At 37.9% G+C, this 18,420-nt stretch overlaps 1 protein-coding gene across 9 annotated transcripts in view; it reads left to right on the top strand.

The window, feature by feature from the left end:
- chd6 (chromodomain helicase DNA binding protein 6) overlaps positions 1–18,420 on the top strand; it is a 102,008-nt gene that overhangs the window by 41,361 nt on the left and 42,227 nt on the right. For all 9 annotated transcript variants that reach the window (XM_053228965.1, XM_053228979.1, XM_053228961.1 and 6 more), the window contains 6 exons: positions 49–170; positions 1,566–1,809; positions 5,877–6,053; positions 7,939–8,082; positions 11,417–11,672; positions 11,759–11,969. In XM_053228965.1, coding sequence (XP_053084940.1) covers positions 49–170; positions 1,566–1,809; positions 5,877–6,053; positions 7,939–8,082; positions 11,417–11,672; positions 11,759–11,969 — 1,154 coding nt within the window. The remainder of the gene's footprint in view (positions 1–48; positions 171–1,565; positions 1,810–5,876; positions 6,054–7,938; positions 8,083–11,416; positions 11,673–11,758; positions 11,970–18,420) is intronic.

Below are 18,420 nucleotides of genomic sequence, written 5' to 3'. Positions count from 1 at the left end.
AAAATATTTCTCAGTAGTTATATACTTCCTCTCGTTGTTTCACTGTAGGAGAGGCCTTCACCAGAGCAATGGCAAAAGCTTGAACAGTCTCGTGAATACAGAAATGGCAACCAACTCAGAGAATACCAGCTAGAAGGCATGAATTGGCTTCTTTTCAATTGGTACAATAGGTAATAATGCCCTAGTTTCACAAAAATCATAATCTTCTAATGCTTCTAAAGTTTGAACCAAATTATGTCACTGACATATTACCAAAAAGAAAAAAAAAGTTCCTCTTTGTTTTCAGCCTCACTGTTTGACATTGTTTGATTGTTGAAATCAAATAAAAAATGAGCTATCTTCACTTACCGAACATATTAGGAACACTATACTAATACTGACTAGGGCATCTCTTTGCTCTCAAAACAGTTTCAATTCTTCATGGCAAGAATTCCACAAGCTGTTGGAAACAATTCTTTGAGATTCTGGTCCATGTTGACATGATTGAATCACGCAATTCCTACAGATTTTTTAGGTGTACCTATATGCTGCAAATCTCCTGTCCTACCACATCCCAGATGTGCTCTATTGGATTCAGATCTGGTGACTGGGAAGGCCACTGAAGAACATTGAGCTCATTGTCATATTCATGAAACCAGTTTGAGATGACTTATGCTTTGTAACATGGTGCATAATCATGCTGGAAGTAGCCATTAGAAGATGGGTAAATTGTGGCCATGGAGGGATCACATGGTCAGCAACAATACTGAAACAGGCTGTGGTATTCAAGCGAAGATTGATCGGTATCAACAGGCCCAAAGTGTGCCCAAGAATACATTCCCCACACCATTACACCACGTCCACCAGCCTGGACTGTTGACAAAAGGCAGGTTGGGTCCATGGATTCATGCTGTTGGCGCCAATTTCTGACCCTACCATCTATGTGTCTCAGCAGAAAATGAGATTTCCTCAGACCAGGCTACGTTTTTCCAGTCTTCAGCTGTCCACTTTTGGTGAGCCTGTGCCCACTGCAGCTTTGACATGGTCTTCTGCTATTAGCCCATCCACCTCAAGGTTCGAAGTGTTGTGCATTCTGAGATGCTTTTTTTTTCTTTATTTCACCATTCTGTGAAATAAAGAGACTGTTGATACTGTTGAGTGTGAAAATCCCAGGAGATCAGCAGTTATAGAAATACTCACCGGTTTCTCACCAACAATCATGCCACGGACAGAATCGCTGAGATCACTTCTTCCCCATTGTGATGGTTGTTGTGAACATTACCCGAAGCTGCTGACTCGTATCTGCATGATTTTGTGCATTGTACTGCTGCCACAGGATTGGCTAATTAGATAATTGCATGAATGTGTAGGTGTACAGGTGTTCCTAATAAAGTGTTCAGTGAGTGTATATCTTAGAAAACAAGTTAAAACAACTTTACTCTCAATAGACATGACAATCAAGAATAGAAATCTAGTAATTACAATATTTGGTGGACTTACTTTTTAACATTGACTAACACTCATACACAAAAACAATTTATCAAATGTAATTTTAAGAAATTATATACTATCATCTTCCTCTCTAGGAAAAATTGTATCCTAGCTGATGAAATGGGCCTCGGAAAAACCATCCAGTCCATAACATTCCTCTATGAGATCTTCCGTATGGGTTTGAGAGGTCCCTTCCTAATCATTGCTCCTCTCTCCACCATTACAAACTGGGAGAGGGAGTTCCGCACATGGACGGAGATTAATGTAATTGTTTATCATGGTAGCCAGATCAGCCGCCAGATGATCCTGCAGTACGAGATGTATCACAGAGATGAACAGGTATATTCAATTAATTTCAATTTTATTTGTATAATGCTTTTAACAATATACATTGTCACAATGCAGCTTTGCAGAGATCTAGATGGAGATTTATATTCAGATCCATAATGAGCAAGCCAGAACTGATTGTGGCAAAGGAGAACTCCCTGAGACAACAAGCAGAAGAAACCTTTAGAGGAACCAGACTTAAAAGTATCCCAATAATAGGATATGTCATTACTCTTCCACAATTGGGTACAACATAGTCAAACAGTACTGTTTGTGTGTTGAAAGGATGTTTGGTAAGAACATCATAATCTTTAAGATTATAACAGTAAGTCTTATGTTCAAGTCTCCAGTATTTAAGTGAGATCATCCACGGAAGAAAGGGTCACAATTTCAGAAGATCCAAACAGAAGAAGTGTCAGGATGAATTTGGAAGGTCTGGAGGGCAAGAGGTGCCACAGCAGTAGAAGTGTCAGGATCAGGCACAGAGATCACATTAGGCAGAAGGAGTACATGTATAGCTCAACAGAGAGAGAGCAAGAGAGCAGTTTTTAAAATTGAGACTGTATCTGAGTCCTGAACTCTAATTGGAAGTCTATTCAATAGCTGGGAGGCTTTATAGGAAAAAGCACTTATCTCTTGCTATAGTCTGTATTATTCCAGGTACTATAAAGAACCTGCACCTTTTGATCAAAGCATGCATGGTGGAACATAATAGACCAGAATTTTGCTTAAGTACTGTGGGGCAAAACCATTCAGTGCTTTATATCTCACAAGTAGTATTTTATGATCAATACCAAATTTCACTTGAAGCCAGTGTCCTAGGAATAAATGTGAGTGATATGATCAAACTTTCTAGATCTAGTAAGGATTCTGGCTGTGACATTTTGTACTAACTATAGCTTGTTCATGCACCAAATGGAACATCCAGACAGCAAGGCAATACAATAGGCCAATCCGGAGGTAACAAATGCATGAGCAATTTTTTCTGCATCATTTAAAAATATTTCTTAGCTACGAAAAAAGGCTATCCTAGTAATATTATCTGCATGAGCTTCAAATGAGAGACTGGAGTCAATAATCACACCAAGGTCTTTCACTGCTGCACATAATGTAACAGAAATGCCATCCAGAGTTACTATATAATCTCCTAGCTTACTTCTTACTTCTGCCTGTGGCCCTAGTAGAATATGTCTGTCTTGTTGGAATTAATTTTGAGGAAGTTACTCAGCATTTCAACATCTAATGTCCTTTACATATTCCTCAAGTTTTTAAGCTATATATTTTTTGTCATATGACTTTGCTGAAACTTAGAGCTGCCTGTCAGCAGTGGAAGCATTATATGGGGGGGAGGCATTTGGCCTAGAACAGAGCCTTGTGGAACACCAAACTACTTTTGTATGGCTAGAGAGGCATTAATATTTTAATATTTTAACAGTCAGTCAAATAAGACCTGAGCCAGGAAAGAGCTGGCCCTTAACTTCACCAAAATGTATAGTACATTTACATTCATGTCATTGACAAACATATTGTTATTTTAGTTGTCTACTACATTATGTATATTTGAATTGAAATTAAATCATGTATATGCATTTAAGGTGCAGATTTACAGCTTTAATTTGCAGGTATGTACATCCAAATTGTGTGAACAGTGTGGTTATTACAGTATTTAGTATATGTGGTCCCCTACTTTTTAAGGGCCCAAAAGTAAGTGGACAAACTAATAATCATACACCGATCAGCCATAACATCAAACCACCTGCCTGATATTGTTTGGCACCAAGACGTTAGCAGCAGATTCTTTTAGTCCTGGAAGTTGCGAGGTGGGGCCTCCATAGATTGGACTTGTTTGTCCAACACTCGATCGGATTGAGATCTGGGGAATTTGGAGGCCAAGTCAACACCTTGAACTCTTTGTCATGTTCCTCAAACCATTTCTGAACAATTTTCGCAGTGTGGCAGGACGCATTATCCTCCTGAAAGAGGCCACTGCCATTAGGGAGTACCGTTGCCTTGAGGGGGTGTACTTGGTGTGCAACAATGTTTAGGTAGGTGGTACGTGTCAAAGTAACATCAGACCAAGGCACCTTCTTCCACTATTCCATGGTCCAGTTCTGATACATGCCTATTGTAGGCACTTTCGGCGGTGGACAGGGGTCGGCATGGGCACTCTGACCGGTCTGCAGCTATACAGCCCCAGACGCAGCAAGCTGCGATGAACTGTGTGTTCTGCCACCTTTCTATCATAGCCACTTTTGGTTGGTACTAACCACTGCATACTGGAAACACCCCACAAGATCTGCTGTTTTGGAGATGCTCTGATCCAGTTGTCTAGCCAACACAATTTGGCCGTTGTCAAAGTCGCTCAGATCCTTGTGCTTGCTCAGTTTTCCTGTTCCCAACACGTCAACTTCGAGAACTGACTGTTCACTTGCTGCCTAATATATCCCACCCCTTGACAGGTGCCACTGTAAAGATAATCAGTGTTATTCACTTCACCTGTCAGTGGTTTTAATGTTATGTTTGATTGGTTTAAATAGAACAATCATTTTTCTACTCTGATTTCAATCCTTTGCAGTCAGTGACTGACTGAAGTCTGGAACCCATAGACATCATCAGGTGCTGGGTTGCTTCCCTGCTGATACTCTGCCAGGCCTTCACTTCAGTTGTCTTCACTTTCTGCTTGTTCTTGGGACATTTTGCCTTGCATTTTGTCTTTAGCATGGCATGTAAAATACATGCTCAACTGGATTCAGGTCAGGTGATTGACTGGGGCATTACAGAACATTCCACTTTTTGCCTGTAAAAATGTTTTGGGTCATTGTCCATCTGCAGTGTGAAGAGCCATCTAATGAATTATGAAGCATTTGTCTGAATTTTAGCAGATAATATAGCCCTATACACTGTAGAATTCATGCTGCAGTCGCATCATCAATAAATACAAAGAGACCAGTTCCGTTGGCAGCCATACATCCCCACACCATAAGATGAGGTCTTATGATGTGGATCCCTTCTCCATATTCTTCTCTTCCCATAATTCTGGAACAAGTTTATATTTGTTTCATCTGTCCATGGAATGTTTTTTCCTGAACTGTATGGTCTTTTTTTTGGATGGTTTTGGCAAACTCTAATATGGTTTTCCTGTATTTTAAGGTTAACCAATGGTTTACATCTTGTGGTAAACCCTTTGTATTTACGCTGGTGAAGCCTTTTCTTGACTGTTGACTTTGACACAAATACGCAAACCTCCTGGAGGGTGTTCTTGATCTGGCCAACTGTTACGATGGGGGTTTCTCCCCCAGGGATGGTATTCTTCAGTCATCTACTACAGTTGTTTTCTGTGGTCGTCGGGGCCTTTTGGTGTTCCTGAGTTCACCAGTGCGTTCTTTCTTTTTAAGAATGAACTAAAGAGTTGAACCAAATGTTTTTGCTAGCTCTCTGATGGGTTTGTTTTGATTTTTCAGCCTAATAAAGGTTTGCTTCACTGGCAGTGACAACTCTTTGGACTTCATATAGAGAGACGGCAACAGATTCCAAAAGAAAATGCCATGAATTTTAATGCTTTGAATTTAACTCTAGACCTTTGATCTGTTTACTTGTAAGTTAAATAATGAGGGAATAAGACCAACCTGGCCAGTGAACAGCTGACCAGCCAATTGTCAAATTACTTTTGGTCTCTTATCAAGGGGGGAGACCACATATAGGAAGTGCTGTAATTCTTACACGATTCACATGATGTGGATGTACATACCCTCAAATTAAAACTGAAAGTCTGAGTGCATGTTTTTAATTTCAACTCCAATATACTGCGATAGCTAAAATAACAATTATTTTGTCAATTTCCAAATATTTATGTACCTGACTGTATATCTAGTAATGAATAATGAATTATGAAAACAAATGAAACAGAATAGTTTGGGTAGGTGAACAAGTTAAGGATGAAATATGGCAACAAGGGGAATTGTTTTGTTGAATTTGCACCTTGCAGGTAGATATAAATTAAGTAAATAGAGGTAAATGCTGAGGATTAATACAAATTTATTTGTTTGGGGTTTTTTTTGCCTCTGTTTACTTCTTTGCAGGGAAACATAATGCCTGGCCTGTTTAAGTTTCATGGTGTAATCACCACATTTGAGATGATCATGGCTGATTGCCCTGAACTGAAAAAGGTTAATTGGCGCTGTGTGGTGATTGACGAAGCCCATCGACTGAAGAATCGTAACTGTAAACTGCTGGAAGGACTCAAACTCATGAACTTGGTCTGTTTATTAGCCTCCTACGCTTATTTTTTTCCCCATTAGTCTGTTCAAGGTAAACTCTGTTTTTAAATATGTTAATGATATACTATTTGTTTTCTACAAAATTGTGTTTGGTCTCAACAACAACAACAAAGACAGAAATAGAGCCAGTCATGGAAGTAGAGTTGGTGTGTAGTCTACAGACAGAATTTGTGGCACCCTTAAAGGAGATGGGGGAGATTTTCCTGTAATATCTAGCAAAATTGGAGAACTCTTTTAAAGCGATATTAGATTACTACTCCACTCTAGGGCTTGCACGACTGTTAATTTTTACTATTCATTCAGTAATTCAAAAAAGTATTTGACTGCTTGACTAGTTGTCTTTTTCGTAGTTAGCTGCTGCTGTAATTCATTCAATTCTCAAGCAGCAATCACCAAAATTAACATGGTCAAACCTGGGTAGACCAGGGCCTGTCATGGAGAATTACAGACAGATCGAACTCATACATCTCTTTCTATCCATCTTTACTTCTTCCCCCATTTATTTTAATGGGGGTAAGCTAGAGTGATGTCATCGCCACTCTAGCGTTGAGAGTATATTCTCTGAATTAGCTGTTTCAACAAATCATTCTACTGTAAAATCCTTATACTTTCACCTAGAAACTTCATTCTAAATATATAATTGTTTCAAAAAATATATTTTTCAAGTTATGAGTGCCATCAGTGTTGGCTTTTACTAAATGTTCATGTGTTTTTAAACAGCCATAAATCAACAATTCTCACTCAGTCTACACAATTTTTGCTACAAAACTGCTTATGTAAAGTTTATATCCATTATCTGACAGTTAACTATTTGAGGCACCAGTACTGAAATACTGCAGTCATTACTCTGGTATTCATTATGCCTTGCATCCACAGGAGATGAGTGAAAAATAAGAAAAATAAAAGTCGTTCCTGGCAGTATTTTGATGCAGAGAACAGCAGTCTTATAGTGTATAAGTTTATTATAAGCATGCATTGCCACTGTGATCGTATAGAGTTTGTTAATCCACTGAGATTTTCAAACAATCATTTTAAACTCTGTGGCTGTTTCACAAAGTTTGCTAAAGTAGGACTACATTGTGAAATATTGAGCTGATATTCAGTAAAGTTTTCAGTGTGTGTTTTGTTTATTGTCCTTATTCCTCTTCAGTATGTCCCCTACCACTGACATGTAGAACAAATTGCAGTGGAAAAACAATACTTGATTGTGCATTATTAAATTAACTTTCTAACTAAATATGTGTTCATTATGTCCTATCATAAAGTCATATTTGAAGAGAAAATAAAAAAGGCACACCACTAACTAATACCACAAGGGAACTAAAAAAAAAAATGGTTAAAGGCAGCATCAGAGTTTCTGAAGAGTGAAAGCAATTAAAACCCAGGGCTGAATAAATTTATATTATTTTGCCACAGATGCTTTAAGAGAAAATTTAAAGTATTTTTGTTAGAGAAATTATAAATAGTTTCTTTCTTTTTTCTGGTTGAGCTGAAATTTTTAATAATTGTCTGTAATGATTATACAATTACGTTTACATGTTTTACTCAGGGGTGCCAGGATTCTGGAGTTGCTACTAATACTTCCCTAAATACTGACCACGATGCATATTGATAAGATGCATTGTAATGTTATCAGGGGCTTTGTGTTTATTTAAAGCTAAAAAAAAATAAAAATTTGCAATTAAATAATGCAATCCAAAAATCTGTATCTAAACTGTAGTGACGTTAGTCAGAAATTAATGCATATCTTTGTGACAAGTACAGAAAAGAGAAAACTTCCCAGATGCATTCAGCCACCTATGAAAAGTCACGGCTCTTAGAATGCTGACTCATCTTGCCACTATTTTTCCCCTCCTCTCTTCAGGAGCATAAAGTGCTCCTTACAGGTACACCTCTACAGAACTCTGTGGAGGAGCTCTTCAGTCTGCTCAACTTCCTGGAGCCAGTGCAGTTTCCCTCAGAGAGCACATTCCTTGAGGAGTTCGGAGATCTGAAAACTGAGGAGCAGGTGGGGTTTTCCCTTCACTCTATAGTCCTACACCATGTAGCATGTTATCTTAGTAACTATTAGCCAGCTGAAGCTTCTCCACAAGGGGGTGTGATTACACAAGGAACTTTTGTACAAAGAGCATTGTTTAATATCAAGAGACAGGTATGAACCCTGCACCAGCAGGTTCTGATGAATGTGTCTATAATAGGTAAATGCCCCAAAACATACCCTAATCATACACAAGGAACATTTAATGGTCTTGCTACAATATGACAGTTTTTGTGTGTTTGTTTTATTTTTGTCTGTAATGTGGTAGCCTTACATGGCATCACATGAAATGTGAAGATTCAGCGTATTCTCTCCATTATTTTATTATTTAAATTGTAGAATATCACTAGCTTGCGCATAGACATTGAAGTAAAATCAGGTTGAACAAGCTGAAAAGGCAAAGTTTTACAAGCTTCAGCAAACTATGAAAATGCTACAGTAGTATTTTATTGCTTTGATCATAAAATATCAAGTCACTCCAATATATGAAGCAAACATTGCATATGAGGCTGATGCCAACTAGTGTCATTCTTTTGACTAAAGATATTAAAGGTTTTCCTGTACTCCCATAAGCAAGGACTTGAAAGCACAAAAACTGTGATTGCAGGTCTGCCAATGTTTGTGCTTTCAGACAGTGTTATAGTCAGGTTCATAACTATTTGGACACTGACACAACTTCTGTAATTTTTCCTGTGTATGCCACTACAATGGATTTGAAATGAAGCAATCAAGATATGAGTAGACTTGTAGATCTTCAGCTTTAATTCAAGGGTTTTAACAAATTTTAACAAATATTGCATTAACCGTTTAGGAACAGCCATTTTTTTAAACGATTTCGCATGTCATTCTTAGTACAATGTGCTGCCAATTTTAGTACATGTGCTGCCGTACATAGTCCCAAGTCCCATAGTCCACAGGCCCAAAAGTAATTGGACAATTGACAATTGATGAGCAGTTTCATGGCCAGGTGTGGCCTGTTTCCTCATTATTTCATGACAAATTATAGGAGATAAAAGGTCTGGAGATGAATTTGCATTTAGTAGCTGTTCATGGGAACTCTCAATATGCAGTCCAAAGACTGTTGATGCAAGTGAAAGAGGCCATCATTAGGCTGAACAAAACAAAACAGACCTATCAAAGAGAAACTTTAGGAGTGGCCAAATCAGCAATATGGTATATTCCTAAAAAGAAGGAATGCATTGGTGAGCTCAGCAACACCAGAAGGCCTGGAGGACCACAGAAGACAACTAAAGTGGATGATCACAGAATTCTTTCCTTGGTGAAGAAAAACCCCTTCACAACATCTAGCCAAGTTAAGAACACTCTGGAGGAGGTAGGCGTATCATTGTCAAAGTCTACAATCAAGAGACTCCTTCATGAATACAGAGGGTAAATACAGAGGGTTTACCACAAAATGCAAACTGCTGGTAATACTTAAGAACAGAAATGCCAGATTATAAAACATCTAAAAAAGCCTGCCATGTTCTGGAACAAGATTCTTTGGACAGATGAAACAAAGATTAACGTGTACCTGAATGATGGGAAGAGAAGAGTATGGAGAAGAAAAGGAAGGGCTCATGATCCAAGGCATACCACATCATCTGTCATACATCAGTCAGATGATGGAGGCAGTGTTATGGCATGGGCATTTATAACTGCCAATGGAACTGGGTCACTGGTGTTTATTGATGATTTGACTGCTGATAGAAGTAGTAGGATGAATTCTGAAGTGTATAGAGCTATACTTTCTACTAAAAATCAGTCAAATGCTGCAAAACTGATAGGACAGGGCTTCACAATACAGATGGATACCGCAACCCAAGAGCTTCTTAAGGCAAAAAAAAATAATTTTCTTAAATGGCTGAGTCAGTCACCTGACCTCAACCCAACTGAGCATGCTTTTCACTTAGTGAAGACAACACTGAAGACAGAAAGAAACAACAGAAAGAGGCAGAAAGAAACAACCCACAAACAACAGCAACTGAAGGTGGCTGCAGTGAAGGCCTGGCAAAGCATCTCAGGGAGGAAACTCAGCATTTGGTGATGTCCATGGGTTCCAGACTGCAAAGGATTTGCATACAAGTATTAAAAATAATCTTTACATTTATAATTGTTAGTTTGTCCAATTAATTTTGAGCCTGTGAAAATAGAGGTACTGTGTAAAAAAAAATATGGCTATAATTCCTAAACGGTTAATGCAATATTTTTTGTTAAACCCCTTGAATTAAAGCTGAAAGTTTACACTTCAGTCACATCTTGATTGCTTCATTTCAAATCCATTGTGTTAGTGTACAGAAGCAAAATTACAAAAATTGTGTCACTGTCCAAATAGTTATGGACCCAACTTGCATCCCCTGGAGAAATCTCACACCACCTAATAAATCTTTTTCTGACTCTAGTATGCCTTCACCACAATAACATAACCTAAACTATAACTGAAATAATTTGTGTTAAATAACCACAGTATATGTGGACACCTATCCATCACACCCATATGTGGGCCTTCCCCAGACTGTTGCCACACAGTCTGTTCTGCCCACACTCAGCAATGATGAGCACACTCTTTTTCACTTGCTAGAACTAGCATGCTTGATGAGCAAGTTCAATTAAATTAATTTACTTTTATAATACTTTTAAGTGTATATAAATAATAAACGTGCTGCTAGGGTGACATTAAATCTGCATACTTTTCTATGGAGGAGCTGCTGCATTTTAGAGTGGACAGACATGACGCATGTGGGTTTTGTCATTCAGGCTAATACAACACAATGTACACCTGCTCTTAGAGACATGGTTGTAGCCGTATGCCATTTTCCGTCACTGCAGAACTTTAATTTAGCCAGCACACATCAAAAAGGAGAAAGGCTTTGGATAGGCACTGATGGCAGTGCGCATTTGTAAACTGATCTCCATTAAGGAGAATCAAAATATGGGGAATTAATGCATTTACATTTTGCACATGTAAAAAGAACCTAATGCACTAATTTGAGAAAAATAAAACCTTTAGTTTTCATAGACTACAACTGTGCAGTTTTAGTTGACTAAGATTTCCGCTTTTTTTGCCAGCTAAAAGTTGACTAAAACAAATGCTAGTTAAATGACTAAAGAAATTACAAATTTTCATCAAAAGTCTAAGACTAAAGACAAACTTTTAAAATAATCACTTGCTCGTATTAACATTTGTAATGTAATTTTTCAAATAAAGTACATTTTTAATTGATTTTAATCACCTAGAAGTTAGCACTAGGTATATGACCTAGTTGTGAATTTTTTTTTCTCCAATAAATCACATGAATGCCAACAGGTTAAGAAGCTTCAAGCAATTTTGAAGCCCATGATGCTGAGGCGGCTAAAGGATGATGTGGAGAAGAATTTGGCCCCCAAAGAAGAAACCATCATTGAGGTGGAACTCACCAATATCCAGAAGAAATATTACCGGGCCATCTTGGAGAAAAACTTTACCTTTCTGGCAAAGGGAGCCAACCAGCACAATATGCCCAACCTCATCAACACTATGATGGAGCTACGCAAATGCTGCAACCATCCATATCTCATCACAGGTAAACACACACACACACACACACACACCTATATAAACAGTATAACTTTGGTGTACCCGCAATATTCTCTGTACTGTTTCTCTTAGGTGCTGAAGAAAAGATTCTGGATAGCTTTAGGAAAACCCACAATCCTGATGCACCAGATTTCCAGCTCCAGGCTATGATCCAGGCTGCTGGGAAATTGGTGCTTATTGACAAGCTGCTGCCCAAACTCATTGCTGGAGGACATAAAGTGTTGGTGTTCTCCCAGATGGTTCGGTGCCTAGACATACTAGAGGACTACCTCATTCAGAGAAGGTGTGTGTATATTTAATATTTACAAATTGTCTGCATGTAACACGTATCAATATGTACAAAATATAAATATTATACTTTCTACATAAAATAGGCCTGCATATATCTACACATACACACTGATCAGCCATAACATTAAAACCATTGACAGGTGCAGTGAATAATATTGATTACCTCTTTATAAGACACCTGTCAAGGGGTGGGATGTATTAGGCAGCAAGTGAAAAATCAGTTCTCGAGGTTGATGTGTAGGAAGCAGGAAAAATGGGCAAGCCTAATGATCTAAGCAACTTTGACAAGGGCCAAATTGTGATGGCTGAAAAAGTTAATGCTGGGTATGATAGAAAGGTGTCAAAACACATTTCAGGTGTCACAAACGCATCACAGCTTGCTGTGTATGGGGCTGCATAGCCGCAGACCTGTCAGAGTGCTCATGCTGACCCCTGTCCACCACCGAAAGCACCTACAATGGGCATGTGAGCATCAGAACTGGACCATGGAGCAATGAAAGAAGGTAGCCTGGTCTGATGAATCACATTTTCTTTTACATCATTTGGACGGCCTGGTGCATGTGCATCATTTACCTGGGAAAGAGATAGGACCAAGATGCACTATGGGAAGAAGGCAAGCCGGAAGAGGCAGTGTGATGCTCTGGGCAATGTTCTGCTGGGAAAACTTGCATGCTGGCATTCATGTGGATGTTACATTGACATGTACCACCTACCTAAACATTGTTGCACACCAAGTACACTCCATTATGGCAACGCCATTCCCTAATGGCAGTGGCCTCTTTCAGCACGATAATACACCTTGCCACACTACAAAATTGTTCAGAAATGGTTTAAGGAGCATGATAAAGAGTTCAAGGTGTTGACTTGGCCTCCAAATTCCCCAGATCTCAGTCCGATCAAGCATCTGTGGGATGTGCTGGACAGACAAGTCTGATCCATGGAGTATGGTGGCCCTAAAGTACAAAACACTGTAATAAACCAAAAACACAACAGTAAAACCAAAAACACAACATTAACTCAAAATGGAAAAGGTAGGTCCTTACTGAACATCACATGCTCTTTTCTGATTGGACACAGGGTGTGACTATCACAGTGAAAAGGAACTATGCTTTTTCAGTCTGCTGTTATCTTAGCCTAGCAAAAACAGTTGAATGATATATTTTCTTTTGTTTCACAATTTGAAATGTTTTGCCCTTACTGCAGCAAAAGCTGACTGAAAAAGCGTAGTTGTAAAGTACGCTGTAAAGTGTCTGCTGTTATTTGTGTCCACTCACAATAAAAGCAGAATGATGCTTTTGTAAAATACAGAAAACAAATAGGTTTTACTTTCTTTTAGTTTCCTCAAGTGGCATTCCACCTTGATAGGCTCAAAATAAAAAGTGTCACACAAAAGTTAAATCAATGCGTTGTTTTATGTGAATGAATGATTTTCACAACATGTTGTAACAAAGACTCTGGTCTACATAATCCAGTACTTAAAAGTCTTGTGAAAATATATTTAGTATGTGTTTTATGGCATTTTTTTGATTTTCTCAAAAATACAAACATGTACATTCATGTTGCTGATAGTTTTGCCATTAATTTGCTGTAAGTAACTGAAATAAGAACAAATGTCAGGGCATGTCAAAACATCTCCAGGATCCAAAAAAATGCCTCAGACTCCTAAAGTTTAAAGGATCTGCTGCTAACGTCTTGGTGCCAGATACCACAGCACACCTTCAGAGGTCTTCAAGATTCAAAGCGTTTTTTGTCATGTGCACAGTGAGGAAAACCAAGTTTCCCTGTACAATGAAATTCTTTCTTTGCTGTCCACATTGAATGTCAAGACAAATGCAAACTATGTAAAAAAAAAAAAAATAAAATAAATAAATAAATAAAAACAGACCTACACATAAATACAAACATAATAAAGTGTAGCTATGTTGCAGAAGTAGAAATATAGATTATGTATATAGAAATATAGACTTTGTACATCTGTATGTGTGAGTGTGCAATATTGACATGTGCAAAACAATATTACAGTACATGTAGTAACAGTAGTGTTCACATGTAGCAGTAATATGAAGTATATCTCTATGTGCAACTATCTATGACTTCTGTACAAAACAATAACAAATACAAAAACAATAGTACAGTAGCCTGTAGCAAATTGAGTGCAACTACACAATAATAATAGCAGCTGTCACATTTAACAATGTGCAAATTGAAAAGAAGCTACTTGATAAGAAATAGCAGCAGTAACATTTACAAATGTGCAAATTGAGCTGTAGCAGTTCAGTCCACCTATTCTATGAGATATGTGAGACTAGTCTGTGTCCATTGGCTACCCATTTAAAAGTGTAATGGCTGAGGGGAAGAAGGAGTTCCTTAGTCTAGAAGTCCTGCATTTCACACTCCTGTACCTCTGTCCTGAGGGCAGGAGTGTGAACAGTTCATATTGTGGGTCGGTTGGGTCCTTAAGGATGGAGGCAGCTCTCCTGTGGACTCTGCGTTGGTAAATAGTCTGCAGTCTTGTGGAGTCCATGACTCGATGGGTCAGAGCTGTTTTGGTGGCACAAGGTGGACCAACACAATATTAGGCAGGTGGTTTTATAAAGTGCATAAAGTGTGTGTGTCTGTGTGTGTCTGTGTGTGTGTGTGTGTGTGTATATATATATATATATATATATATATATATATATATATATATATATATATATATATATATATATACATATACACACACACACACATATACACACATATATATAATATAACCTATTGTTTTTTTTAATAAACAGTGAGTGTTTATTAAACACTGGGTGACACTGGATAGTGCGATTATAAATAATATATAAATATATAAATAATTCCCTTCTGTAATGTGCTATGTAGTCAAAAAGTGCAATTCAAGAAAGCTTACTTCTAACTGCATGTGGTTCTAGTGCAAGTAGTTTTGTCTTGTCAGAATTAAGTAGAAGGAAGTTAATGAGCATCCAGTGTCTAATGTCCTTTACACATTCCTCAACTTTATTAAGCTGGTGTCTGTCATCTGGCTTTGCTGAAACATACAACTGTGTGTCATCAGCGTAACAGGGGAAGCTAATACCATGTTTACGAATAATTTTACCCAGAGGTAGCATATATAAAGAAAAAAGCAGTGGGCCTAAAACAGAGACTTGCGGACACTAAACTTTGTCTTAGTATATGTAAAGAAGTCACCATTTACATCTAATGATCAGTCAAATAAGACCTGAGCTAGGAGTGTTTTGTTCTCTTAACTCCAGCATTTTCTAGTCTCTTAAGGAGACTAGTATGATCAGTGGTGTCTGAATTGAGGTCAAAAGCTGCATTAAGGTCAGGCAACACAAACAAGGAGACACAAACCTAATCGGAGGCCAGTAGTAGGTCATTTACTGCTTTAACCAGCGCTGTCTCTGTGCTATGATGAGGCCTAAATCCTGACTGATACATTTCATGAATGTTATTCCTATGTAAGTATGAGCATAGCTGCTGTGCTACAACCTTTTCTAGGATCTTGGAGATAAAGGGGAGGTTTGATATTGGCCTATAGTTGGACAGCTGACAGGGGTTGAGGTTAGGTTTTTTTAATCAGGGGTTTGATAGTTTAAGGATTTAGGTACATAGCCAGTGGTAAGAGAAGAACTGATTATTTTTAGAAGAGGTTTGATTGTTTCTGGTATTTTCTGTTTGAAGAAACCTGTGGGTAAGGGATAAAGTACACAAGTTGATGATTTTGATGAGGAAATTAGTGAAATTAGTTCTGTCTCTCGAAGGGGAGAAAAACATTCTAATCGCTGATCTGATATAGGTATATATCAGTCTACAGAGTTAGAGCTACATTATCGAGAGTGTAGCTAAGCATTGACTCTAAGCATTCAGTTGCCTGATCAAATTCTGTGGGGTTAGACAGTGATCCAATCATAGTTGATAACTCTGGGAGTTAAAACTCTGACATGAATGTACGTTTGACGTGGTAATGTGGCAAGGTGTATATATTTTGACTAAGACACATTTTAAATGAGATTAGGTAATGATCAGGGATAATTTCAGACTGTGGAAATGTGACTATATTTTCTATATTTAATCCAAAGGTTTTTATTAGATCAGGACTGTGACCAACATTATGAGTGGGTCCTATTACATCCTGATTAAACCCTACTGAATTTAGAATGGACACAGGCGGACTAACTTCATTTAATGCTACATACTCATTTGGTTTAATTCATGTTTCTGTTAAGCACAGTACATTAAACTCCTGATCATTAATAGTTTCTTTAACAATAAGTGCTTAAGAGATCTTATATTTAACAGTCCTAGCTTCAGATCAAAGGTGCTGGTGGTACATTCAGTATGATTTAATTTTATGTTAATTAGGATACTAAAAGAAACTTTCTCAGTATTTCTACATTTTTTTTTTAGCTCGGTGAACAAACACAGTCTCAATATAATATGGAACCTGAGTGACGTCTCAGTGCAACTAGCAGATGGTCGGTTTAGCCTATTGGTCTGCTCCCTGGCCTTGCCTCTGGATTGTCACTGATTAGCTAGGCCTGCTCTGAGACTATGAGCTATGCTGAAAGAAATGAGAGCAGCTCCTTCCCAAGTAGGACGGATACCATCCCACCCTAACAGGCCAGCCTTGCCCTCAAAACTACTCCAATTTATCTATAAAGCCCACATAGTTTTCAGAGCACCACCTGGACATCCAGCAGTTCAACGACCTTAACCTTATGTAAGCTACATCGCCATGTTGTGTTGGGATGGAGCTAGAGCTTATTACTGCGTCGGACATCGCCTTCACACCTCTACATTGTTACTCTTAGTAACCTCTGACTGACAAAGGTGTATTTCAAACCTATGCTTGCCTAAGACCCTAAGATTACCTGCTATGTCCAGCGCCCTGGTTTACGATTTATATAGAATTCATTGTAATTATCAGATGAACTGATTAGATTTTGGGCTTTTTCTAGACTTTTTTATAACAATTTATAACAATTTTTATAAAATTCAGGCATCAAGTATTTTTCACTCCCTAGAAATTCTTATGAAAGGGTAATTTTGACCCCACACATAGCAAGAGGGATGGTTAGAGAGACAAAATTTCTCCTAGGATTACAGTTGGAGATTTGGAGAAGATAGGAGCATTTTGCGGTCACCACATCTCCAAATCTATTTTTCTGTCATGTTTGGTATCATTTTAACAAATACTCTATAGTGAACAGTGTGCTGATTTCAGTAGTAGCATACAAGTTCAGGAAACATTTACAGATTATGGTTTCTGCTGTATGAGCAGAGGTGAGACATGCAGGGTGATCTGTGGTCACCCCTTAGGATGAAACTCCTTTGATCATTCTGCCCTTTGTTCCTTGTTCTCCTCAACTTATAACATTTGGTCTGTCCCAGCTAACTGTCATAATTATAGTTCTTAGCCTAATCAGTACAAACCCAGTTCCATTTGGTTATTCTGGTCAAAGACAACAGAGATTTTAAAGAAAGCCCATGGGTATTAAAGGAGTGCATGTTGTATGTTCTGAGGGAGAAAGAGTGTGTGTGTGAGAGAGAGAGAGAGAGAGAGAGACTTCTTCTGTTCTCCTTCTCATTCTCATTCTCTTGTGTAGTAGGGACTACCATCTGATCTCCTGCACCATTGGTGGTGGTGGTGAAACTTCCATTATTCTCTTGGATTTTTTCATATGGGGTTCCATCTGCATCCTATGCTTGTTTCAGGCATGTTCATCCATTGAATTTGTATTATTTTTTTTACATTTTCTTTGATTCCTTGATTCCGTCTTTAAATTGTGTAATAAACTTGTTTAACAGATTTATTCCTTAGGCAGTCAGCATTCATGTTGAACTTTTGATCTTATGATCATGTATGAACAAGTGAGCTGCCTTTTGGCTCATAGTGCTCCCACTTATTTTTTTTATTTAAATTATTATTTTTATTTGAATATGCATGCAGCACTTGAATAAGTGCAAAACTATGGAATAATTTTCATTGATTTCAGCCATTTTTTTTTTTTTAGATTTAGATTTTTTTCTATTGACAAAAGTCTTTCGACAAAGTATTGGCCATATAGTGTAGTTCAGAGAGAATGGCTCGTAGAAATCTAAGTTAAATCATTAGCCAGTAATCATTGCAAGGAAATCTTCATGGACTCTAAAAACATGTTCTCGCCTTATTTGCTGGTTGGCGTGGTTGTCTAATAATGCCAAAAAAAAAAAAAACACTGTGCCATAGACAACTCATCATTCATTATGACCTCTTTATAGATCAGTGAATGTGTACAGTTGCTTTACAGCTGTTTGCAGCCTGTAATTACCCACAATTAATACCAACCAATAACAAATTACTGTTTAATTTGAGGAGGGGATTCAACAAATTTTAGCCTGCAAGTAGTTATTTGGAGCAATAAATTTCAAAACCAATACGGTTACTA

Source organism: Pangasianodon hypophthalmus, chromosome 2 (genome assembly GCF_027358585.1).
Source record: "Pangasianodon hypophthalmus isolate fPanHyp1 chromosome 2, fPanHyp1.pri, whole genome shotgun sequence".
NCBI lineage: Eukaryota > Metazoa > Chordata > Actinopteri > Siluriformes > Pangasiidae > Pangasianodon > Pangasianodon hypophthalmus.
This window is presented reverse-complemented; position numbering and strand designations above follow the sequence as displayed.